Source organism: Oreochromis aureus, linkage group 7 (assembly GCF_013358895.1).
Source record: "Oreochromis aureus strain Israel breed Guangdong linkage group 7, ZZ_aureus, whole genome shotgun sequence".
NCBI lineage: Eukaryota > Metazoa > Chordata > Actinopteri > Cichliformes > Cichlidae > Oreochromis > Oreochromis aureus.
The window spans coordinates 6,343,678-6,371,389 of NC_052948.1; the positions used below are offsets into that span (position 1 = coordinate 6,343,678).

At 39.4% G+C, this 27,712-nt stretch overlaps 1 protein-coding gene across 1 annotated transcript in view; it reads right to left on the bottom strand.

Annotated features, from left to right (window-relative positions):
• Positions 1 to 3,210: 3,210 nt before the first annotated feature.
• trim44 (tripartite motif containing 44) overlaps positions 3,211 to 27,712 on the bottom strand; it is a 45,553-nt gene continuing 21,051 nt past the window's right edge. The window contains exon 6 of the mRNA XM_031756496.2: positions 3,211 to 4,605. Coding sequence (XP_031612356.1) covers positions 4,521 to 4,605 — 85 coding nt within the window. The 3' untranslated portion in view covers positions 3,211 to 4,520. The remainder of the gene's footprint in view (positions 4,606 to 27,712) is intronic.

Below are 27,712 nucleotides of genomic sequence, written 5' to 3' on the forward strand. Positions count from 1 at the left end.
TGTCTATGTCTATGTAATCTATCCATCTAGACATGTAGTGTGGAAACCAAGGCACAACTTTTACAGCTGAAAAGTGATGCCAATGGGCAAGAGGCAAAAACTGTAGTTCCTCTAGGTACCAACTGAGGATGGTTCCAAACAGGCGTCCGTCCCCACAAAATCCTGCTTTATAGCATATTTGCCTCCATGGATAGTTTCCCCTTTATAACGACTCTGACTGAGAGTTTTTTTTTAATAACTCACCACCCTAGATAAACAGTACGTTTAGGTCTGTTAGGCCTCATCCACTACTTTGACCCAAACATACTTTTGTGTGTGTTTGCAGTCAGTGCCCTTTGGAGCATTTTTAATTGATTATCTGACTAAAAATTGGTCTTGCTTTGTAACACCGACCATCTGAGACATATGTGCTTCAATTTTGGTGAGTGTAATGCTGTAATTTTATTAGCATTGATTAACCTGCCCATGTGTTGTACTGATACAGTTTATGAATAGTTAACTTTCTACACAAGCTAACTGTTGTAGCATTAGCTGATAAAGTAGTACTCTTGAGAGCAACTGTCTGAACTCAGATGATAAAACATGCTTAGGATGGTTAGGATAAAGGAGGCAAAATACATCCTTAACATTCCTGACCACGTTTTGTCATCTGAGTTCAGGAAGTTGGACTCAGGTTGCTGCTAACTTGAATCCCAGTGTAGAACAAATACTATAGGTTGTTTGGGTAAGCTGCAAACAAATAGTCCTTCTTTGGGATTAGTAAAGATATCTTAATGTGAAAGTCCACCCTTTAATTCATATTGAGATTGTGGAATGCTATGTGTAGATACCACAGTAGCAAACCGGTGTTTGGAATCAGTAGACATCCTTATCTGTCTGGCCACTGATTCTCATCGACTTTACCATTAGCTGCACTCTTCTGCATCTTCTGCTCTGTTGTGGTTCTCTTGCTGCATTGCCACACATCCTTTGCCTCTTTCATGGATGGTGAAACAGGCTCCTCCATGATTACAAAGTACATTTAAGTCTTATATATATGTTCATACAACTTTTATGATGTGCGCTTGCGAGTTTTGTGGATTTTCACACCTAAATTTATATGTATGACTATGAGCATACTTTGGTGATATAAAAAATCTATTCAACAAAGAAGAAATATTTTTTCGTCAAAGACAGAAATAATAGGCTAATTACTCAAATTGTAGACAATTATGCTTACCCATTTGCCTAAATGTGCAAAACAATTTGCAAGTTTTGCTACAGAATTGAAAATGTCCTTAAACTTCAACTATCAAAGTGGAAAAAAACCCCCTAATAATCTAATCAAATTTTTCCACTGCTCTTCACCTCCCTCTCTGTAGGGTGCAGATTGAAAACCCTTATAAGTCAACACAGGTGATGAAAATGTTGGCTTTTAAGGTGACACCAGCTTTAAATTTTCACCACCACGTCAGGTGTTGTAGCAGTCATATCTGGTTGTAGCGAGAGTGCTTAAGCCGAAAGCCAACTGACGAAAATATAAAATAAATAAATCTCAACTAGCAACCTCAGACTGATGCCTGTTTGCTTGTTTGTATTTGTGTAGGTGCGCATGTGTGTGTGTCTGAAGAGACCAGAGGAAAAGATGAATAAGAGAGTGCATTTACTGTGAGAGAAGCAATACATTCTCCTTAAAGGTACATGCCAATTGGGCGAGGGTGGAGGTGTGGGTCTCTGCAAACGCACATCCTAACAAATACTTAGAAAAGCACACACATATAAATATACCACACAGTGTGCACGTGCAAGATACATTTCAGCACAGTGTGCAGCCTGTTATTAGAGAAATTTCCTATTTCTCTTGCCGCTATTGCACGCTAATAAACAGAATCATTAGGGCATGTTATGGTGGGTTGGTGAGTGGCGGAGTTGCTCCATTACTGGGAAACCCACAGACTCTGACTGCCTTTTAAAATGACGGCAGAGAAACAGGCTCCTTTAATGGCGGCAATCAAAGCTTCATCCCCACCACTAGCAAGCCTGTCACGTAACTAATTCAATCTCACAACCCATGAAGCAATTAATTCATGTCAATACAAATACACAAACAGCTTTTTTTCTTCTTGCCCCATAAGGAAAGTGGAGGTCTTAAGACTGAGCTTCTGTTTATTCGCACACCTTTGTGACGGTGTGTGATCATGCTCGGTGAAGTGTACGTGGAAGAGCAGGTGTAATTGGGTGTGGAAAAAAAGAAACCTTGTGGTCTCCCAGCTAAATGAGATCCGACAATCTTTTCCTCTGCATTTCCTCCCCTGACAACGGGCACATTGTCCCCCTCCCCTCCCTTCTCAGGTTTGTTATTATTGCTCCATGACATAAGCAACGCACATGAAGGGATAATAAAACCAGCCTCCCTTTGATAACACGGGAGCTTGTATCTGGCTATGCCCACGCCTAACTAACTTAAATCAATTTAGCTTCAGACACTAAAACGCTCACAACAAAAGAGAATCTCTAAAGGGGTTTAAGTGCTCTGGGGCTTTGACAGGAGGCAATGGCTTAGTAAATGTTGGAAGATCAAAAGTTAAACCCATTAGAGAATACCAAACTAGATGTTATCATCTAGATAGCAACCAGAGGCTAAATGAGTTTGTCAGAGTCAATGTCTCAGTGTTTTGTTTGAGTCAATATCTCAATTATGCTCTAAGAAAGCATTCTTGGCTTGATGAAGCAGCTCAGGGAGAAACTGGGTGTGAAGTGAACTGCGTCACACGGTAAAGTAATGTGAGAAAGGAACACGAGTGACGGAGAGACAAAGCCTTTCAGATTCAGGTTAGGAGTTGATCAAAGTGGGTTCTAGCTCATCTGAGACTGCAGGCATGAAGCTAGTGTGCATTTAAATGCATTTGTGGAGAAGCAGAGACCCTAAAGAGCTCTCCTGCTCCATCACCCCCTCTTGTTTCCAAACCTCCCATTCCCAGCACTATCTGAATGTGTTGCTGCTTTGAATTTTAATGGAAAAAAATTCTCCACTTCCCGAATTCCCTCTTTAGGGCATTTCATCTTGTTTCCTGTCTCTATCTATCAGTAAAAAGAAAAGTCTCACATGCCTGTAAGGTTTTCTGATAATGGTGACTTGGTTGACTGATGACCTTCATATATTTCTAGAGTTTTGCAAGAGATAAAAACAATGGCTCTTAAAGTGGAGATACGAATGTCATCATCTGCATCCAATCTAAGAAACAAGCAGTTTATTTATAGATTTAAGACAAAAATAGACAAATAAAAACAAGTGAAAACATCAGATAGCCAGACTCCTGTGTGCTGTTATACTAGGAAAAAAAAAGCGCTTTCAGTTTTTTCAATAGGCTGTTGACACACCAACATTTCCCTTGGGAAGATATACACTCAGTGCATCTTAGTGTAGTGCCACAGTGGTGAAGTCATGTTGTTGTCAAACTTGTCCCACATATTATGGGTGACACAGCTTTCAATTCTGGATTTAAGGCAACAGAATCAATCACATTAAAAACAAACTGCTGATACAGACAGACTCGTGGCAGTACATCATAAATGAAAGGTATGGATGAGCAGGTCAAGGTAGGAGGTGCATACACTTGTCTGGACTGTAATCTGTCACTCGGTGCAGATTGGCCAGGAGTAATGAGCCTTTACATTACAGTACATAAAAGGTGATAACTGCTGGAGAGCTGGAGAGCTGTTTTGCGCAAAATGTGGTTCAATTTTCACCTAACAAAGAGTCAGCAACATTCAGCGATCGATAGATGTCAAAATGTCCCCCCACCTTTGATAATAAATCTGACAAGCACATGAGGAAGTGGCACAAATCTACAAGCCTTCTGAGACAGGGTAGGGCAGAGGATGTGGGGAAAGGAGAAGGTGAAAGCAACAGGATGATATAAAGCACATATGACAGTTTCCTTTTCCCCCCACTTTTATACAATCAACATAAAACACCCAGAACAATAAATTCTCTTGACAATCTAAGGCATTGTGGCATCTGAGAAATGCTCCCTTTTTATATCTGAGAGTGTCCAGAGGGTTTGTCAAGACAGCAGAGCCAAAATGATATTGCAAATAAATGAAGAGTGAAGTGCACCGTGTCAAAGAATTTCCTATTGCTGACATCAGTTTGGGCTTAACAGATGCTTTGCTCGGCTGCCTACCCAGGCTACTGTCTAAGTCAGCCAGGCTCACCAGTAAGCCAAGGATCTGACTGGCTGTGAAAATTGAGCCTGATGGTAATTGATTGCACATAACTTGCGTGCTTCAATTAAAGAAAGTTAGTAGCTAGTGAGGAATTAGAAAAGTTTGAGTAGAAAAGATGTGGCCATCCATATTTGTCACAGCAGCTTTCTTCAAGGTCACTTTACTGGCAGCAGGCACTGAAAGGGGAGGGGGAGGTCCCAGGGAGATGGCTGACAGAGAGGGGGCCAGCCTGACAGCTCAAGCGAGCTGATGGCTGGCTGAAGCAGATAGTGAAGGACAGGTGGACGTAATAAGAGTCTGATCTTCTTGTATCAGGGGGCGTGGTCCATTGATGGTCCAGAATCATTGTCTTCAAAGTCCCGTGGGTTCATGGGCTCTGCTCGTGGCTCAGGCAGCCTAGATGAGAGAAAAACACACGTTATATCATATCCAGTCTTCCAGCTTTTCCTCTCTTTTATCTTTTTCCACAAACATCTGAAAGCAGTCACACAAACAGCACCCTGCTACCCACACAGTTCAACACTCACGCATATTATGGAAATATAATAAACCTTTTGTGAAATGTAATCAGCTTCAATCAAGCTACGCCTTAAGTAGAAATCATCCATTCTGTCGGTTTTATATCAGCAGCTCTGAGCTGACAGAGACAAAGTGATAGCTAAATTGCAGGGACCTGTTGTAATTTGAGCCTAGCTGATAGATTCAATTTCACTGGAGACAGTCTACACTAATCATATGCTCTAATTGGACAATGTCGCAAGGGTGACGGAGCACTGGTGATGCTAGATAAGCAACTCTCCTGTAACTTCTCTCCCACCCCATCTTTCTCATTATGATTTTCCATCTAAATCTACAGGCCAACATCCATTTTTAAAAGACTACATGTCAGCATCTTTTTCTAAACACACACACACACTTATTCACAGTATGTGGAAGCTGTTTAATTCACAGAGATTCAGTGCACTTTAGGGCTATGCCATTTAATCTTGCCGTTCAAATACATCAATTCAAAGCAATCGCTTCCTATGACCTTGGGCAGTTAGTTTGCATTTATGTATGTGAATTTACACTCATCTATCAAAGCATGAATACGCAAAGAAGAGCTTAGTTCAAATAAACCTCTGACTTTCTACTTTGCAGGCCACAAACTACAGTAGAAAGACAAATAAACTCTTGTGGAGGTTTGATTGCCTGTATACTTAAAGATGTGCATGAATGCCAGACTTTTAATGCCCTTTCTTTATCACTCTCAATAGTATGTTGTATTGGTACAGTGCTGCTTTTTTCTTTCAGTTTTTACATTTGGAGGTTTAATAACGAGCAAACAGCAACAGGTACATTTTAATCAATAATCTCTTCCACACAAATGGTTACAAATGATAGTTAATAAAACAAATGAATATATTCCCAGACAAGCACTCGGAGCAGGAACTAATAATTGGAAAGCTTCTGCACATAGTAGCAAAACAGTTATAATGCAAGTAACAGTTGTTTGTAGAATATATTAGTGTGATGTGGGTGCAACACGAGTCATTTCATTAAACATTCTCTGTCTTGAAATGTATGCAAGTTGATGTACAGGAGATGTGATGGAAAGAAGATTTGTTACAATCACCTGTAGAATGTTCACAAGTCTTGAGCTATTTCTTTGTTATTCTTTAGTTGATCATTAGACATTGAAAATGACTGAAAAAGTAGCCAATCTAGTGCTTGTACCTGAATATTTTCAGTGGAAATCCTTTTATTTATGCACTAAACTCAAGCGATGAATCTATACATTACAGAAAGCTTAGCAAAGAATCTGTATTAAATTGTACCTTTAGGCACTGTGTCACTATCAGCCTGTCACAAAAACACATAACGTGTTCCCATTTCTTTAGTTCAATGTACAAAAAATACCAACAATAACACAGTTTGACAGCCAACAAGATGATTCCCAAAGAGCCATTAGCAGAAAACTTGTATCTCAACATGATGTTCTTAAATTTTTTTTTAGGAAACTCACAAGTGGAGGAGAAAAAAAGAGATGGGTCTAAAAAAGGTATCTACAGGAAATGAACAGTATCCAAAAGTCAGTCCTTCAGGACCCTTCAGCTGACCCATTTTCTGTTTAAAAAAGTCGCATCAGAGATGGTCTCAGCAGAAGGGTAGCTGTCAAGAAGACATTAAGGAAGAGAACCAGAAAGAAAAGGATGAGGTATGCCAAACTACAGAAGAATGGACTGAAAATCAGTGGCAGTATGTTTTATGGAGTGATGGAGGAGGAAGGGCAGGTCGTCTACTAATCAGAAAGTTGGTGGTTCGACCTCTGGCTGCTCCAGGCTACATGCCAAATATCCTTGGGCAAGATACTAACTCCAAGTTGGTATCTAACCCCATGTGTGTGAAAGTCATGGTTTGGGGCTGCATTTTAGCCAAGGATCTCTTGACAATATTGATAGAATTATGAATACAGAAAAGTACCATCAGATCTTGGCAATGGGTTTCATTTTTCAGTATGACAATGACCCCAAACACACTCTTAGTAAAAGCATGTCTGGATAGAAAAACATACAATGGAACAGTAGCAGTCATGGATTGGTCTCCCCAGAGCCCGAATCTCACTGACTTATTATATATATTTTTGAAAGACTATTACATCACATAGTAGTATTCTACCTGTGGGTAGCTACAGTCAGTACTCTATACAATACCCAGCCACAATCTTAAAACACAGAATACTGAAATAAGCTGCAGTGTTTATGGGAAACCTTGAGTCCTGATATTGACCCAAATGTTATTTTCAGTTCTACTACTACATACTAACCACCGAAACACTGACGCAGAGAATACTAAAGACATTAACACCAAGATGTTTTGATAGGACACAATAACACAACCAAAACCGGCTTTAAAAAAAAGAGCAGTAAGCAGTTTGGTAATCTACAAAGCAGTATCTTACATCATCCTGACACTTTTAAACTGAAACTTTTCATCTAAGAACAAAAAAGCAGCAAACTAATAAATATATTCTAGACCTTATTTTGTGAATGTTACCTCATTTTTCTGTTATAGATACATTTCCTTCGATCTCCGCTTCTCTGAAGCTTCCTTGCCACCTTTCTTCCTCCATCTTTGTTGCCCATGTCATTTATAGCACAATCTTTGAGGGAGAAAAATCCCCATTTTTGTTACCAGGAAGCAAAACCTTTCAGAGCACTGCTCCCTGAATATTCCTGTCTGACACACTTTTGTTGGCAGAAACAAAGAACTGCTTTCTCTCCCTTTCTGCACCTCCTCAAGGAGCAGATCATCACAATAGAAACTCAAAACAAGGAAGCTGATCAAAGAACAGCATGACATGTAAGAATACCTGGTAGTCCCTATGTGTATGACCTGTAATCAGAACCATATTAGCCTTCCAAACCTCAATGAGTTCACGCCAGTTTAGTTATTGGTCAAAGTGTAAAACAACACTATAAACCAAGAAGCTATAATAATCATGCAGAAACACACACACACCTTGGCATCCAGCGCCAACTTACTGAGTGCCAAAAGTAATGATATTAGAGTCAACAAGACAAATAGCACAGGGTAAGTTTCTATTTAGTTGTACAATCTCACTTAAGCGTCAAGATAATTAATTATTCCACAGTTCTGTAAACTCAAATTCTTGGCAAAGTTACCTTTTGTGCTTTTATCCACTAGACCAACTTTACTGAGGATTCAAGCTGTCTACTGCATCACACAGGCTGTTCATTCATTGTCATCAGCATAGCACACAAAAGTCTATATTGAGCTGAGCCCTGAGCTCTCACAAAGCTCTGTCCTGTCTGAGATGGTGTTTGGGGTAAAACGTTGACAGACTTATTTGTGTAAGGCAATTTCATCTTGCATCTCCAGTCAACCAAAACAGTCACCCTGCTCCTCATACACACACAAAGAGAGGCACAAAGTGAGGCCTAAACTACGGAGGCAAATGAACTATTTATATTCAGATGGTCTTTGCTAAGCTTTAGGACACATGGATGTTATAACTTATTTATTCCACCCAGAGGAAAATGCCATTACTTGAGTGAGAGTGAGGCTGTGAATGGGACTTGTAGTGGACAAAAAAAAAAAAGACAGTAGAGCTTTCAACATACAGTGGATGGGAGATAAGTTCCCCATAACTCAAAGGCTTTGATTGGTTCTCTTTTTCTGTCTGTTCATCTTCCCGGGCCTAAGTAAAAGATCACTTAGCTGATTGTATATGTGCATGTCTTCTGACGACTTGGTTCTTTCCATCCATGACTTATTCATAAGCCTTAATGCAGTCGATGTTTTATTGATCACGACTGATCATTGCCTCCTTCTCTTTATGTGACCATGGCCAGAGGAAAAGAGGAAAGCTGAAGGCTGAGAGGGCTGCTACAGAGCAGGCATGGTCTTCAGTGTAACGTGCTGGCTATGCTTCTGGGTGATGGATGGACAATACGCATTGTGTGTGTGTGTGTGTGTGTGTGTGTGTGAGGGAGAAAGAGATACAGGTTTAGATAGGATTGATCGAGTAGGAAAAAGCTAATCTTACTAATGTTTCCTCTCTGAGTGACAAAGAAAAGTTTCACCAATAGAACCAAAGTGACTCCATCGCTTACTAGAGAAAACCTCTGTCTCCCTGTGATGAAAACAGAGGGGGGGCAAGCATGTGATGATCCTTATACTTTGACTTTTGTCTCTTTTACTCTTTTTTTTTTTGTTTTGGCCATAACCTAGGGAGCTCTCTAGTAGATGGAGGAGGGAGGGGTCCTTGCCCTGATTAAGTTTGAATTCCCTGCTCTTGGCAGAGGAGCCGCAAGACTCCTAAGTCATCATCCGGAAAGAGTCCCATCATGCTGTGGCAGCCTTGCCAGCTTGAGCCAGCCTCATTGCCATATGAATAATCATACTGCAGTAGCTCGGATATGCTGAATGGGGCTGAGGTGTGTGTGTGTGTGTGTGTGTGTGTGTAAATAGAGAGACGGAAAAGGGAGGAGCTGAAAAGCAAACTGCAGGTCGCTGATAGGGGAGTGAGGTTCTCCTTGATTAAGCAAAGAGGTTGAACGAGAGTAAGGCTATGTACATAGGCCTCATGACAATCATCTGGAGGGGGAAATAACTATTGCAATTTGCATTTCCAAACAGTGGTGATGCCATCTAAGCGTACCCCATCACATAAGATGGCTGAGCCCATTCCTCAAGCCCTGGGGGTCTATGAGGTTTGGCCTAATGAGAGAGGATCCTTAATGGTTATTGATAGAGCCCATGAGGACAGACTCTTACCCTTACTCTCCAGTCAAGCAGTGCACTCTGCTACTATTTAATGAAGTAAAACCTGCTCCTTCTGAAGGATGATTTAACACTAAAAACAGATTTCTGACAAGAGATGACGAGCGAAGGGAGTGCAGAACATTAAGGAAATAACGAAGGAAGATGGTGAAAAAAATGTAAATGGCAACGTATAATGTAAAAAAGTAAAGACAGACTCTCTAGTATTATGAGTAATCTACCATCTACGCACTATTGCTTGATCTAATAGTCCTAGAGAGGCTTACATCCTTCTCTCTCTTTTGCCATCAAGTCATCAACATCCATCTTCTCTCCGTGGATTTATGTTCTTTCCTTTCATCTGACAACCTTGTCTACGGATGAGTAATTTAGAAATGGCCCATGCACACACACCTTTCATTAAAAGCACCCCTGTGATCTTCCCAGCACTTTGCACTACGATGATCCTGTTAGCTAGAATTTGAGATATGAATGTATTCTAATGAGGAGAAATGTAAGGGCAAGTCAGAGGAGGGAAAAGGAGTGACACGGAAAGGTGAAGGAAGACCATTCGGTCGAGCTTCGGAACGCTAAATATCAGAGAACAAAGAAAGGAGAGCCAGAGTGATGGAAGGAAAGTGATATTATCTTGATTTAAATGTATGTTGCTGAGACATGGGGAAGGAAGTGGTAATAAATAAGAGTGAAAGCTATGGATAACAGATTTTAAAGAATTTCTTTTAAAGTTCCACAGTTCCACATTCTTCAGGTTATTTACTACACACGAAACAGCAACAGATTTTAGCAGGCTATAATACAAGCTCAACAGATATTATATATTTTTTTTTTAAAATGCACTAAGCACAGCAGACAGGTTAAGGAAAAAAAAGAGTACCTGAACATAAGCTAAAACTGTTTCAAGGTTAAAAAAATCTGTTTAACCTAAGGAAATCCGAAGTGCTATATTCAACATAATGCATTCTTCGACTGCAGTATCCAATATTTCTAAGTCAATAAATGATACCATACTTTATTAAAAATGTCTTTTTCTATTAAAGAAATAACATGTTCCATTGATGGCCATCACATCTATTCAAATAAGATACAGTGAAGGGTGTTAGAGCTGTTTCCTTTAATAATTTTAAGGGAACAGCGACATATCAAGGGGCTTAGGAACACGGGCAACAGTATCCATATAAATTACATCTGCATAGTCAAGCACTAATAGAAATGTTGCCAAGAACAAGGACAAAAGCTATAGAAAGAAGCTTAGGTAGGGAAAAAGCATGCCCATAATGAAGCAAGTCTATTGATTTTAGTCCCCTAAAATTTGCTAGATTAATTTCGCAATCAGCAGAACAAAACAAAATAAGTGTGAGCATTTCTAAATGCCCTGACACAGTTGTTTCTATCTAAGGTCCTGGCTGCAATCCATTCAGGACTTTAGGCCTAGTGCTGTTTTCCCCTAACCTTAACATCTCTGAGATATTTCTTGTAATATCCTCTGTAATATCCTCTGTAATATCCTTAAGGAACAACAACAAACTGTTTTGGTGGCTGTATGATGAAATGTTTAGTTTGTCTCGAAGGTGTAAAATTAGAACATGATCACTTAAGATTAAGGCAAGCACCACTGAGAGCGAATTTATGTGACTTATTCTTTAAGATTAAATCTAGACGTGTTGACACTGCTTGATTTTTGGCATGTGGCTAATTAGGAGTTGAGTTTAATTTAATTCAATACACTGACTCTTTTTCCAGGAATTTCTTTTCCAAATAAATGCTTGTGAGAATGACATCTATCTCAGGGAGCAGATGTATCCTAAAATGCCTTGAGGAGCAGACCTCCTGAGCTGGATGAATCAGTGAAGCCAGCGAAATTCAAATCCCTGATGCCGAGGAAAGGAAAGATCACTTGAAAGGTCACAGAGAAATTATCCATGCACTAAGAAAACAAAACAAATGAAGAGGTGATTGCTGCACCTTGAGAGACTTGGCATCAAATCAAAGGCTGGCTTGCTGGTTTGAACAAGTCATGCCTACAAAGTAAGTAAGTAAGTAAGTAAAACTTTATTTATATAGCACCTTTCAAGATAAAAATCACAAAGTGCTTCACAGAAGCTAAAACCTAAAAATAAAAATCAACCAAAAGCAAGTTTAAAAAGATGAGTTTTTAGCTGTTTTTTAAAAGCGACCACTGAGTCCACAGATCTCAGGCTCAAAGGGAGAGAGTTCCACAATCTGGGGGCCACAGTTACAAAAGCTTTGTCGCCTTTTGTTTTCAGCCTCGTGTGTTGGACAGCAAGCAAGCCCTGGTCACATGACCTCAGGGACCTGCTGGGAATGTATGGATGTAAAAGTTCACTTATATATGTTGGTGCTTGTCCATGCAGAGCCCTGAAAGTCAAGGTCAAAACCTTAAACTGGATTCTGAATTTAACGGGGAGTCAGTGCAGCTGAATCAGCAGGGGTGTGACATGGGAAAACTTGGAGGACTTGGTCAGAAGCTTTGCAGCAGCGTTCTGAACAACTTGCAGATGCTCCAAAGAGGCTTTACATAAACAAGTAAACAAAGAATTACAATAGTCCAGACAAGATGAAACAAATGCATGAATGACAATTTCTAATTCGGAGCGCGATATAATGGGACTCAAAAGATAACATAAGCGCCCGGACTATGTCGACGATCTCTGGAGTGACAGAAAACATAAAGCAAAGCAAGTTTCTTCCCTGAATATACCAACATTACAGGCCCTATTATCTGCAGCCATTCCTAAGCAGTTTTTTTTTTTTTATCTTCTGAACAACAAATGAAGCTCCCTTGCACACAGCCTGAAAAATTCAGGATTCTTTATTCAGCTCTGAGGCACTGGGTCATGAGTAAGACACGGTGTTCTGGTGGATGTGGAAAGGCTGGCCCAGATAGCAGCACTAAACCTTTATATATAGGATACAGAGTAAGGGCGAAAAAAAGGAGGATGTGGTGGGAGCATGAGATTAAGATGAAGAAGTCAGCTTGTTTGGAACTGTGCACTGTGCAATGTGCACTACAAAGCATGTCCGACTTCTACTAGGTGAAGATGGATTCAAGGACCCAAGAACACATCCTCGAGACCCTCACCCAGAGGAGTTGCAGCTCAACTATGATCAGTTCCTGAAAACCATAGAGCAACAGCAGAGGCAGTACCACTAAAAACACCTCTATATAGTGAAGAAGAAACAACTGCTAAGGGAAAGGAAATACTAGTATCAGATGCCCAGATCTTTCTGGTCTGATAGCAATGGCACAAGATGGAAATTCAAACTGGGGAAACAACCAAAACATCTCTGATGGTATACCCAGTAATATCTAAATGATGTGTGTGTGTGCAAATATAGATTCTACCAGCTAAAAGGCACAGATGCATTTTCCCCTCACTCTTCAATCACTTTCTATGCCTTCATTGATTAGTTTCAAAGTGTGACTGCATCTGCTTCTTTTGACAACAAATGATTTTTCTATATTCTGACCTTCAGACAAAATCTGTCCAATTTGGCCAAGTAGACTGAGGAGAAAAGCTAACTATTTTCTGCACTGAGAGCTCTAAAAATTCAGAACAACGCACCCCAACATCAGGCTATACAGGTCAGTAAAGTACTTACCTTTATCTACTGTTTAACGATTCATTTTATGTGCATATTTTTGGCTGCCTTTTTATGTCTCCAATATTGTTCTTTCTGCAGTTCTCTTTTATTTGTAATTCAAAACACCTACAATATTACAAGGTTTTTGTCTGTCATGGCAGAAAAATAAAACCTCCGAGTGTGAGAACAGTAATCGAGAGGCTGCTGTTTGAGCAAAGGTGTGACATGCAGTGCAGGCATTAGAGGTGGATATCAGAATCGATGAGTCACAGCTGGAAATTCATCTGTTTTTAAACCACTGACTGATGCACTGTATTTCATATTCGAAAAAGCATAAATACACTTTGCAATTATATTACTTGAGAGTCACTTTAAAATAATGACACGCAAATAGGTGGCATGCTGGGTGGGTCTGGATGGTTTCATTTATTTTGGCATAAAATATTCCATTTTGCTTTATATTTCCTAATTTATTGAGGATTTAAGCACATCAACAACTAGACGGGTTCCCAGAAAAAACACTAGTAGCCATATCGAAATCAGTAACACATTATGATACTCTGCCAAAAAATTCATGATGTTAGAGTCTTGCCTTGAGACAAATAAAATAACCACAACACTGTTATTCCTCCTTGAGATGGGAGATCATCTACAAGGCTGTCAAAACTCTCTGGGCAGTTTAATGACAAATCCGTACATTGCGACCCCGCCTGCATGTGTGCACTAACCCTTGTCGAACCATGCTTGTAGAAATTTCGGCTTTGTTTACATCGTGATTTATTGAGCTGAAAAGATTCTTTACCCCAGGAAATGTAACTGGGTACCATCACAATATTTAGACTGACTGCAGCAGACCGCAAAACTGTAAGAAAATACTGTTATACAATTATTTAATTTTTAAACGGCTCCAATCCAAGAAATGTGTCATCTTTTATCCAATCAGATATGAATTAAGCACACAACCCTTTTTCTAATTAAATTTTATTTTGAGATAAAATCTTTAAATATTCATATTAAACTCTGGTGATCACTGGAAGAGAATGAAACAAACTTGTAGACCAAAGAGAAGACCGACTAATATGATGCAAACTGTGAAAAGACTGACTAATTGCTATAAACAATGACAGTCTGCCTCTTTCAGAGTCATTGGTCTATTCATACTGTTCGCTGGGACTGTCTGTCCCCGATAAACATTGCAACACCCTGTGGTGTTTTCATGCTGCTCCAAAGACTTAATCAGTTCGCAAAGGAAGTCAAGAGACAAGGCACAATAACAGGCAATGAATCATGGGACAGGGGACAGAGAGCTAGGGGCTGTTTAAAATGACCCTCTGTGAGCACCACAGCTTATTCATCAGAACAAAACGGGAGCAGCGAGGATAAAATCCATCTCATCATCCACCAGATGTATCGCCTCAAGTAGAACCCGTTCAAACTCATGTTCATGCATGCGATTATTTTTAAAATATACATCAGGAACTGTGCTGCTTACTACTCCAACCAAGGAGTGCGTGCAGGCAACGGACCACATGATGCATGTGTTATGCCAAGGATGCTTTCTCCTGTGTAGAGAATGCACGAAGCGAGACAGAAAAGGTAGGTGAAGCAGAATAAAATGGTGTGCTGACGCCTAGCCAATCAGAACAATCACACAGGTCTGTCTGTGCTGCAGCACGTATAAGAAGTTGGATGAACACCATTATCCCATAAACTAAATTCTTGATCATTTCGACACAGGTACCTGCCGTTAATCATACAGAGGAATTAATGCAGAGCCATTCAGATAAGAGCATTAAACCACCGTAGAGCCTCTATCTTACATTGGCTCACTTGATAAGTTTGAAATTTCTGTGGCCACGGGGGCAATTGAGAAATTAATCGAGGAGAACTGCAGCAATCCAATCCCGTAGCCCACAAACATAAAACTGTTGATTAGTGTTAATGGTGAATTAAAACTGCTTCAACAAGAAGACAAGCATCTTGTCACTTGCTAGGTATATAGCTGTGTGCAGACAAGGGATACTTTCTTAAAAGCTCTTCTACACCATGGGGTTTTTAATCTGTCAACAATTACCTTGAATAGCACACCCCTATAGGCTTGTATGCCTCATCCATCCCTCCCTGCTTTTTCCTTTCAATTTTCTACAACCATTATACCCTTGGTCACAAATTAAATGGCAATGAATGGCATTAAAAAGATCCCTTAGAGGAGTGCAAAAGCAGATAATAGAATCACCTTAATGGTTCTCCAATGTCTAACAAAGGGAGCGGTATAAGAGGACAACTGTATTGGATGTGGGTTGATCTTGAGGACATTATACTTTGGCATTTTCTACATTTCTACATTATTACAAATATGCCGGTATTCATTTTTATAACACCAAAAAACTAGGTTCCATTTCTAAACCCTAAGGGTACTTATCATAAATTGCTCACTGTGGTCTAACCTACACAGTCTTGTGATAAAATGCAAAGACTGTTGTTTGCTGTTTCACTGTGAAAGAAACAATCCTGCAAGAGCACCACTGCATTGGCAGCATGGCTCTGGACTAACTGATGGCCAAGCTTAACAGATGTGCAACTTCTGGAAACAACATGTATGCAAATTTTAAATGCAGACTATGTGTTTGGTTTAAATAGAAATTCCGGTAGTAGCTTTGAAGTTTGAATCTAAACCTCACAAGAGTGAAAGTAGGAGAGGAAAACATATTGAAGAGATAAACTTTTATCTTTTTCTCAAGAACGCTGCATCACCTTACAGGTAATGAATAGTGACAGGCTACCATATACCTACTCTCCTTTTTACTTAAAACTTCTTGCATTTCTTCTCCCTGGTGCTTCTGACTCCAGCATAGCTGTAATTATGTTTCCTGGTCCAATCTCTGTCCTTTATTATATCCTATGTCAGCTACTCAGCAGTACGTGTTATTTTTTACTTCATCTACCTGTGATTCTAATGCCTTCCACCCTGTGTTCCTGACTCCAAAGGAACTACAGCACGATTGATCCAGGGTTTCTGAAGGGAGGTCTTGGTTGCCTCATTTATACAGTCTGTTATATGACCAGTGAGCTGGCTCTGTCCCAGAGGCAGACAGCCATTATGAAGACTGACTAGTCAAAGCAGCGCCCACACATTTGGCAGGCTGGCACGGCTGCCCTCTGTTGCCTCTTTTTAAACAACCCCATTCTTTAACAGCAGAATGTTGACGCCTCCTTAATAAGTGGAGAGCTCAGGTGCCCCAATGAGCTATCCTGGAGTCTGGAGAGATTTTGAAAATTAAATCCTCTTTACACTAGATTTGCAGCAATGATAGTGGCTGCAATCTCTTACATCATATACGAAGTGATGTCATGGACACAAATGGACAGAAAAAGCGATGGAGAGAAAAAAGAAGTGTGTGTCTATGAGACCGAGATACATGGACAGAGTTGGAGAACAGACTGGCTATTAGGCAGAGCCTTCTGTCGCTTCAAAACTCCCCCTCCCCTGTATCCAAGCCCTCACTGTGAAGGACACCCAGACAGACAGCCCAGAAAACCTGGGCTCCAGACTGTCACAACGCTCATCTTGCCAGATAAAAGTCTCATATGCCTCATGTGTCCCTCCCTGCTTTTTTTTCTCCGCTGAATGTTAAACACACTGTGGAATTAAAGGACTTCCCTCAGAGTGCAGCAAGAAGATCTTTCGCTTGCAACAAACAAAAAGATTAACAGTTATGATCTCTACCACATAACTGACTTTAAAGCTCAAATTTCAAATGCAAACCTGGTGCAACGATGCCAAAGATCAACATCGAGCTTTAAAGATTGTGCTTCACAAACTAAGACTAGCCTGGACACAATTCTTTTGTTTTTACTCCTGCAGAAGCAGCATGGTCAGATGCAGAAATTCCACACAGTGAAATACAAAGTGTTGGGGCTTAAAGTCTCCCCAGTGTCCCCGACTTATAAAACTTTATGTGTACTAATGCATCCTGTAAAACATCAGTCATAAAATTCTGCCTTTTGAAGGTCACATGCTGTTATTGCATACTTCATCATCAGCAAACGGGAAGCAATTTCCTTTTTTATTTTACTTTATTTATTAATTTTTTCTTTTTGAAAGCTAGACCTTTATCTGTAATCACAGGTAAATCAAAATTTTAATGTCTGTGTTACATGTACAACTCTCTATATGATATACAACATTCATTAAAAAACAACAACTGAGTGTTAATTACCTACAAAAACCAGTTATGAACAAATCGTTTGAAGGGGAAATGAGGATGGGCAAATGGGGCTGACTTCAGAAAAACCTATTAATTTTTCGTTCACATCCCTCCCCTCAGAGAATAATGCTGGATTAAGGTGATTTTGTAAAGTGCATGCTAAATCTCCCATTAGAATCCTGAGGTAGTTAAATCCAAAGCATCTCCTCATTCCTCTCTACCCAATACTATAAATCTACATGGTGACAGGGCTTGTCGTGAGGCTGCTGAATTAAACATGCCAACCGTCGCACACTCCTACTTCCTCTCACTGCCAGAATAACTGATCAGAGGGGTAAAGTGGGGACTGGAAGAGGCACAGTGCTTTGTGTGTGATGTGACATTGTTTCCTATGTCCAAATGTGGAAGGGAGATGTTTTCCAGAAGTGTGAGAGTATGGGTTACTGCCGTTTCTGCGATGACAGTTCATACCTAGAGCCAGAGGTTTGATAAGCCACTGATTCATAGCCCCTTGGCTGAGCCTGCCGCTGTTGCCCTGCTACATCGTCACCAAGCTGAAATCAGACCTGTAATTTCACCCGAAGGCTACGTATGTGTACATGTGTCTGTGATTAAAGTGGACATGGGTCAGACAGCATGAGGAAGGCATCTGTGCGTGAAAGAAACCATCTCTTCACTCTGTGAAGAGATTGTTTCCTCGTTCTTTTCGTCTCTTCCCTAATTACCTGATCCATGTGAGTGTGTCTGAATGTTGTTTGTGTGGCTTCTAGAATGAATAATGAATGTTTATACAGAGTGTGACACCTTTTGAGAGATTTTACTGTGAGCGCATGAGCACTGCATGCACAAAAGGGTGCATGGCCAAGTCTTATCAGATCCAATATGACAATCTGCCTTGTGGACTGAACCCTCAGAGAGGGACTGTGTGTGTGTGTGTGTGTTTGTGTGCGTGTGCATGAGAGAATAAGCAAATAGATTACAGAGAACCTATTTTTCCTACTTGTAAATGGGAAATTTTTTTTTGACAAGAACAAGACAGGAGAAGAGGAAACTCTAATTGTCTAATCCATTTCCTGTATGGTATTTCAATTCTGTCTTCCCAAGGCCAAATCATTTTATTTTCACAAGCAAACAAAACTCCCAAGCACTACTAGACAGAATATGCAACATGCCCAATCCACTAATTATTATCTGGCTGGTCAATTTCTCATTCTCACTGACATTTCCAAAACCCTTATAGTCCAGAGGGGTGCACTATAAAGTGAGATTAACGGCTTAGTGAGCCGTGTCAATCTTAAAGTTTTCTGAGATTTCTGTGTCACAAAAGTGGCTCTCTTTTTACCTGGCTAAATCACTGCAGTAACTTATGCTGAACACATAACCTGTTCGGGAGCAGGTTACGTTCAGAGTTTTGGTTTAAAATTGACTGGGAGTGACAGCTTTTACTGATTCTTTTATTTACAGCATAGATGGATCAATAAATGTTTAAAGTGCATTACAGATTCTCTGCTGGGGAACAGATTTTATATGCCTAAGTTGTTAAGCAATACCTACCTAAAACCACAGTGCAAATTGTGCATCGCACTGTCATGGGAATGTTCGTGTTTGGTGATGCAGAAAATATATAAATGTTGTTATAATTGATTCTAATCTGCCGTTAAGCCACTTTTGCACTGCTGGAATTGCAGAACAGAATTCACACCAAGAATATCTGTTCAATCAATAAAATCAATTTCACTGTTATTTTCCAACAAACTAAAGTGATTTTCACATCTCTTTTATAAGAGTATGGGAGAAACACCTTTGATTTAATTCCATTTTATTTATATAGCACATATAGCACAAGACAACGGTAGTTGCCTTTTATATTGTAAGGTGAAGCCCCTACAATAAATACAAAGAAAACAGAAAAAAAGAACAACAATCAGATGACCCCCTATAAGCAACCGCTTTGGCAACAGCGGAAAGGGAAAAAAACCCCCCCAAAACTCCCTTTTTAACATGAAGAAACCTCAAGCAGAACCAGGCTCAGGAAGGGGTGGCCCTGCCCTGACCGGTTGGGGGTGAGTGGAGGAAGATAGAACAAAGATGTGTTGTGGAAGAGATACAGAGATAGCTCTACTAAAGGGATTGATTTTAACGTTTCTGAGCTTCACGTTAGAAATACTCATCAGTACCCACAGCGCTCGCATTGTTAAAATACTTAACTTGAATTAAAATGTTTATTTTATCACTCTTTGTGCTTACTTGCAACAATCTTGCATCATTGTATTTATTTTTATGTTTCATGACTTGTAGTGATTTTTAATCCCTATTTTATCATCATTATCTGATAACATCTGTGGTTGTAGTAGGCGGGACTCGCAGGAACCATTTTGAGTGGAAGAGTCATAAAAGACTGAAGCTGGAGTTTTAAGTTTTTTCAAGCCATCTAATGCAAAGAAAGCCTGGATGTACTGAATTTTGTATTTTGTATTTTTGTATTCTACCTTACAATAATTCTTATATTGTAAGGTAGACCCCACAATAATACATACAGAGAAAAACCCAACAATCATTTTACCCCCTATGAGCAACCGCTTTGGCAACAGTGGAAAGGAAAAACTCCCTTTTAACAGGAAGAAACCTCTGGCAGAACCAGGCTCAGGGAGGGGCGGGCATCTGCTGTGACCGGTTGGGGAGATATAATAATGTGTAGCCCATCAGCTGGGACTACTTTTTTTCCTTTTTTTGCAGAATTTGTAAAATTCCCAATCATTACAGAAATAAACATAATGATTTTAGTGATTCCAATAACTTTTATGTTGTCCCACAGTAAAGTAATGCCATTTACTGTTCTAATTTGCCAAATGCTAATTAATGAGGTCATCGTGCATCGTGTGACATGTTTATTAAATACACTGCAATGAAAATTGGGACGTTCACACAAGGGGACTTAGTATTTAGGTTATACCTAAGTACAGCCTTATTATTGATTTAGACTTGTGTTGTGAATCTCCAGGAGCCTATGACATACACTAACTTGTGCAAGTGGCTGATGCTGTTGCCAGCATGTGTGGTGCATTATCTGTTAATTACTGTGTCTCGGACATAAAACACATAAAATGTTGGGACTTTGCTCCTTCCTTAATCCCCACCCTTTGTTGTGCTCCTTTTTTTTTTTTTCTTTATAGGCACTTCTTTGTACTTTCTCTCACGTCTATTCTGGTAATTTCATTAATGTCCTTCCAGGAATTTGGCAACATCTGTGAGCCCTTATATTGAGCCTATCACAGTTGATGTGCGCTGTATAAATGTGACATGTATTTGGAAAAAATATTTCTCACATTTCTTTGAGTGAGCTGCACATCATACCTATCATTACAAACTGTCACAGTGGATGTTATGGTGTAAATCATCCTAATTACCCTGATTAATTGGAAATAGCTGTTTTAATCAACTCAACAGGTGAAAACAGCAGCTCTCTGCAGGTCACACTGTAGGAGTTTCAAGTGAGGAATGGGCGTCCATGTTTTCAAGTTCCAGTTATGACCTATGGTTTAACAGGCAGTCGGAGAATAGTGAGAGAGGTGAAAATGCGTTTGTTTTCTTGCTAGTTGAAAATTTAAAAAGGAAAACGCCACTTCTCACACTCTCTCAAAGTTAAAAACTGGTCTTCAAAAAAAAAAAATTGAATTATTTGGTCACAGTGTTGCCTTCATTTGGCATAAAATAGAATGAAACATGCCAAAGGCACCAGGGAACCTAATGGTTGCACCATGAAAAAAGAGCAATACATGAAGATTCTCAACATCAGGCAGTCTGCAGAAAAACTTGGCCTTGGGAACCAGTGGACATTTTAGCACCACAAATGACCCAAAACATACAGCAAACGTGGTTTCAGACACATCGTTGTGTTTTTCCTGACTTGAATCCAATTGAGAATCTGAAAGCTAAAGATCAGGGTGATGGCAAGAAGACCCTCCAACCTGAAACATACTTGCTACAGCACTTCAGAGTCACACTGCTAGCGATTAAAGATTTATGTAAATCTGACAAGCTGAAGACCATTGTCAATCAATCAGGGACGCAGAACATTGCAAAGCTGAATGGGCAAAAAATGCCTGCGTAAAAAAAGCTGGTCTGCAGACTATGAGAGCGTCAATAGCCAATAAAGGCTTTTTCTATTGAATGGACATGATACTTTTGCTAAAAATGTAAATAAAACCTGAGAAATATTTTTTCCACAATGATGCCTCTTGTACATCGCCTTATTATCTTTTGGGAGACACCTGTGTCATTTCCCTTGCTCAAAAAGAACTTGCTTGTTGAACAAAAGTAACTTTAAGTCAAAATGCGCTGTTAAAAAACGTCCATGTGGTTAACAAACAAACAAACAAAAAAAAACAGCATGCAAAAAAAACTGGCACAAAAAAAAAATTATAGAATGAAAAAGGCACCCGTGGTTGCAGCATCGTTGAGGAGTCTGCAATTAAGTGAACCGTGTTAATAGCGAGGCGCTGTTACCACTGTACTGTAAAGCATGAGCTGTAAAAAAACAAAAAAATAAACAAACCCTTATAACATCTATCAGACAATAAAATATTCCTCAACAACAACAAAATCCAAAACAGAAGGTTATTTCAATACCACTGCAGCATGTGCCTTGGCATGTGATGGACGTACAAGGAGAATATGCAGATGTGCATCTTTGATACAGCAATTTAGCTCCTGCCGACTCTCTGTCATTGCACTTCCTCAATCACCTTCCTCACTTCTTCTTTGTTGTTTTTGTTTTCTTTCTTCTATTCAAATAATTACATGCATGCAGAGATACACACCAAGATTCACACTCTGAAGAATAGACAGACAATCACTCAACAAGTATCTGGTTTCATGGGAGAAAGTAAGCTGCAATTAACACAATTGGATTTCTTTCTTCTTTTTTTTAATATTTCTGATACCAATTCCTCATGGTCTTTCCCCGAGTTTGTGTGGCATCTATGACAACGTGATTATCAGACAAAATAGCTACAGATGTCTCGACAAGTAATTTAATGAGAGGATGCGGGGGGAGGGAGCAGGCTATGAAAAAGGGAAAAGCAGCACATAGAAACACTGTTCTGTACTCATAAATAATGAAGTACATAATAACACCTCAACACACTTTATGATGTAACAAAGATGACATGTCCTGGCTCAATTTACAGCCACAGCAACTGTAAAGGAAGATGAGACCTGAAGAAACTGAAAGAGGTTCCTTAGTGTAAGTGACTCATTTTGATCTTTAGTACAGAGCTACAGTAGGTAGTGCAAGGTTATCAGGAAGGGTAGTTGGTGAAGCAGATACGACAAAATATGGTCCACTGGAAGAGACAAAATGCTTTGTGCTTTGAAGGTCAGTGAAGTTTACTGAACTAACCTACTGTTGCCGACTTGTGCAACAGAGCCTTCTGAAATATGATTTGCCATGCTTTCTTTCATTTTTCCCACCTTTTCCTTCTGTATAACCAACCTGCTCGGGAGTCTTACAGCAGTTCTGCCATTTTCAACGCCCTCTATTTTTCCTTTTTCCTCTTCAGTAGTCGCTCCACATCTTCCCTGATAGAGTGGAAATAGATCTCTACAGACTTCACCTTCTGCTCATCTCATCTCTGCCTGGTTACACACTACCACAGCTAAATTTCATTTGCACAATGTACCAATACAAACAGTATTTTACAATTGGCTTATAATAGTGTTTTGGTCAATGCATGTGTTTTTCTATTAGACATATTAGACTGAAGTTAACTTTCAAATTTCATAAAGATGCTCTGGAGAACAACACTAGCCTTTTTTAAACAAAAAACTTTTATTATTTTAGAAAAATTGCAAAGGTTCCCACACTATTTCTTTCTGTTAAATCCAATCTTTTATACTTAAAGGCAAAGTTTAACAGATATGAATATTTAAAATAGTTCTGTGGTGCTACTTAAATGGCTAAATATCTCTTTCTTACAGTTACCCAATGTTAGCAAATCAAAACCGACAACCATTCCTTTTCTCAAACCAGTATGCTGATGAGGATCTCTTAAGAAAAGCAGATGCACACAGAGCAGACAGAACAATATCAGATTACAAACATACCTTGGCGCACACAGAACAAAGGGGAGAGTGGAAGACGGATGTATTTTACATACATGGATTAAGAATATTTTATTCATGGACACTTCAGGCTCAGTATCAACACAAACAGAGCAATAACCCGACGTTAGCCCTGCACAAATCCTAAGCACTTAATGCAGACTCTTGGCTCTCTGTGTGTTGTCTGTGATCCCAGAGTGCTCTGTAGAGCACTCATGTATATCTACACAGCAGATCAATACTAGAAGTACCCCTAAACACGCTGTGCTTCTGGTCCTTACAGAGCTATAGGCAGTGAAAAACGACAAATATCCAGCAGAAGTGCCCTAGGGTTCTGGTGAAATTCCTGAGGTAAGATCAGACTTATCTGGTGACTTATCAGGCCCACGGCAGTCAAGTCAAATATCAAAAGAAGGATTTTCTGTTGGAAAATACTTTCAGCGCTGTCATGTCTGTTTTCGCAAAAATACATTTCTACCTGTCTGGACTATTTTGCTTTTTTGACAGGTGGTGTACAGTCATGATTCTTGCGACTCTAACAGATGATTCAATTAGACAGTTTCTATTTCCCTACTTGATCCGGAACCACCATATTGTAATGTGTGTCCACAGGCAAAAGCAAACTAGATGGGCATCATCAGAGGTGTTTTCCCCCTAGATATATCAACTAATTTTATATAAAATATAAAAAGATTCAGGAAAAACAAATAGTCATTAGCTCCCATAACAGACAAACCTGTAACAGATGTACACACATGCACACACCTCTCTCCCTTTCCTTCCCAAAAACTGTTTGATGTGAGTCATGCTATGCTGACAGTATTCATGATCCACACATGTGCCCACACACTCCAACACAAATGAATGACATCTTAAAAATTGGAGGAAAATTGTGCCTGTGGCATGAATTATGCATGCTTATAGTCTCTTATCATCTAAATGCATGTCTATCCATTTGTCAGGAAGGTTTGTGTGTGCTTTGCATTCATTAGGGGCCTCAGATCCACCCCTGTGGAATGGTGATGGCCTAAAGACAGACTGAAAGAGGACAAGAAGGCAGAGAGAGAAAGCAAGGCAGATGCATAGAAAGAGCAAGAGGGAGAAGGGATCTGGTGAAATCATAAAAAAGGAGCAGAGCCTTACCCCTCTCTCACACACACACACACACACACACACACACACACACACACACACACACACACACAGATACAGATACAGATGCATCTAGCTAAAACATTTTTAATTATTAAATGAGGGCATGTTGATATGTGCACACAAACACACATGGCATAAAACCAGTAGGCGCTCCTTTTATAGAAAGCAATGTAAATTTTTCATTAGAGGAAATGCAGCTCTCTCTCCCTCTCCATGCCTTCATTTCTGGGTTCTGTCCTGTGTCCTCCGGCCATGCTCCCCTGACACCTTCTTGCTTCACTCAACACATCTATTTGACCCAGCGAAGGGCAAGCAGCCCAGACAGATAAGCTGTGTCCCAAAGTACCCGCTTTGCTTCCACATCAACCTCTTTTCTTGATTTGTGTGTTCATGTCAATGCATGCCATGATTTTGGGTGGTCTGCAGCCTTCACATAGTGAGGCAGTGTGATTTCTCCCCCCTCTCTCTCTCACACTTCTGTCAGCAAACGTGCAATGATGGATGATGTAGGCTATTTAGTGATTTAAGAACACTCAAAAACAGAAAAAAGGAGTATAAAACAGGAAAATAATACAAATCCATAACAATAATAATAATAATAATAATAATAATAATAATAATAAGGAGAAGAATAGAAATAAACTCTGAAAATGGTGACCACATGTCTCTTTCAGTATTTTAATGTTTCCTTTGTCAAACAAAATAAAAATTTTTGCTTATGAAACTGTCCAAAATACCAGGAAACTGGACAGATTTCTGCCAAATCAAATAACAGACATACCATGTTTACTGTATACAGTTATGTTTACTGCTGTGCCTTGTCATTCCTATAGACTGTATATATATATATAAAAAAGCTCCTGGGCTTAAAGCTAACCCAGCAACAATAAACTTGAATTCTTTTTAATAGCCACCAGGGGGCAACTACCTTTAATGCAAAAATCAGTCAAATTGTAAAGAAGGAAATCTCACTTGACAGTTTTTGATTAGTTAACTAATATATTCTAAAAAAAATAAATGACTTTGCAAATTATCTTTCCAAATGAAATCAAAAAGACCAACAAAACAGGGTGCACTTTAGGTGTATCCCTTGGTTTCCATCTTCATCTTTTATACCTTGTATACAATCCTCATACTGGGTTGGATGCCCTTTTGCCTTTATTCTTCGCTTCACTCTTACCTTAAACATTCCTTAGAGGTTTCGGTCCATGATCACATGACATCATTACACTGTTTCCGATTTGTTCACTGGCTTCCAGTGAAATTCAGAATCCACTATAGAATTCTGTTATTAACTTATCAGGCTCATATGGACAGGTCTCTGCAGAGCTTCTAAGACCTTGGCCTCTCAGATCATCTAACCACAGTCTTCTAACTGTCCCTCACTGTGATTATAAAACCAGAGGTGATTGTGCTTTTGAGGTTATTGTGCACAAACTGTGAAACAGCCTTACCCAGTCAATCAGGTCGGCTGACTCTGTTATTTGTTTTAAGTGACTACTGAAAACTCATTTTTTTAGGTTAACGTTTTCTTAACTTCTTCCCTTTTATTTTTGGCCAGAGTTTACAACCACACATGCATGTCTGTCAGTATGGCTGATTCTTTGTCTGTCTGCTTTAATAACTATACTTAATATTGACTTTATTTGAACTGTGAAGCAATTTCTATTATGTTTGTGTTTGTGTATAAATACAGTCATTATTATTATCATTATTATTATCATGGCAAATCCTGACCCTACATCTGAATGTTGCAGCAGAGAATGGTCACTTCAGTCACAGACACAACCTCATCTCACAGTCTATTTATATCCACCATTAAGGAGCAAGAAGCTGCTGCAGTATTCTCCTTTGTATGTCTCTCAGCTTCTGTACTAGAATATAATTATAATGGTTGTAAAAATCAACACGATTGTATGCTCGTATTTTCAGTCCAGCTGCGACGGCTGTGGTGCAACGTGCCAGGTTACAAAAATCGAGAAGTCCATGAATGACCGGTGCAACAAATAATGTGCTGCCAAAATCACTGTGAGACACCAGCGACACAGCAAGGATAATGGCCCCCATAAGAGTCCCACACACCAGTAAAAAAACAGAAAAAGTAATCCTAACTTTGCTCTGGCCACTATTCAGTGTGAGCAGAGGTCTATTCAGTCAAAAAAAACCTGACCTGCTTGGGTGTGCAGAGCCTTGGTGTAAATGTTTTAAGTTCTCACATATTGTCCTGAGCTCATTTATATCTAGTGCGATGTTATTATAAACGCAGACCATCTAAAATTACAAAACAAATAAAATGTACAGCAATGACTAAATAAAGAACGGAACACTGGAAAGCACATTACTGATACATTAGAGTAAATTCACAGTAGCTATTCAGTGCGATGGTTGTGTTTATGTAAGACAAAAGCAAAAAGATTACTGAAGGAACCAGAGAATCTTTACTTTCAGCTGTGTGTGTGTGTGTGTGTGTGTGTGTGTGTGTGTGTGTGTGTGTGTGTGTGTGTGTGTGTGTGTGTGTGTGTGTGTGTGTGTTATGTGAAATGCATTAAAAAAGTAAGTGAAGCAAGGCAAAGCAAAGGGACTTCTGAGATACAGAGAGATGTGAGTGATTAAAGTAACGAATGGGGGAATTTTACACTGGAATTAGAAGTGCTGCACTCTCCTGCTAGTTTTACTTTTTTGTATAATTGTACCATGGGAATCATAAGCTCACAGGCCTTGATCAATGTAAGAAAATATTTTTTTTCTTTGCCTAAACTGAACTGAGAAGCAAACCAGATTATCAGCAGCTATGACTGACTAATAGGATGTAATTACTGACAACTACAGCTTCCAGTGTCCTAATCCTATTTCCTTATTTGTGTGTATTTCTTCTTTTTTTCCATTATTGAATTCTGCTGCTTTTCAGTGCACTTTTATCCTTGGATCTGACTTTCTTCCCATGCAAATGCAACTTTATGTATTAATTACTTTTGTTTCAAAGTCTTAAATATACCTCTGTACATAAAATAAGTCTTATTACCAAAGATCTATGTTTAGTAGGAATGATATTTTCACACATAACATAGACACACAGAATTTAATTACATTTGATTAAGTGATATACATTAACACATAGATGATTTTAAGCGTTCATTATTTCCACTGGT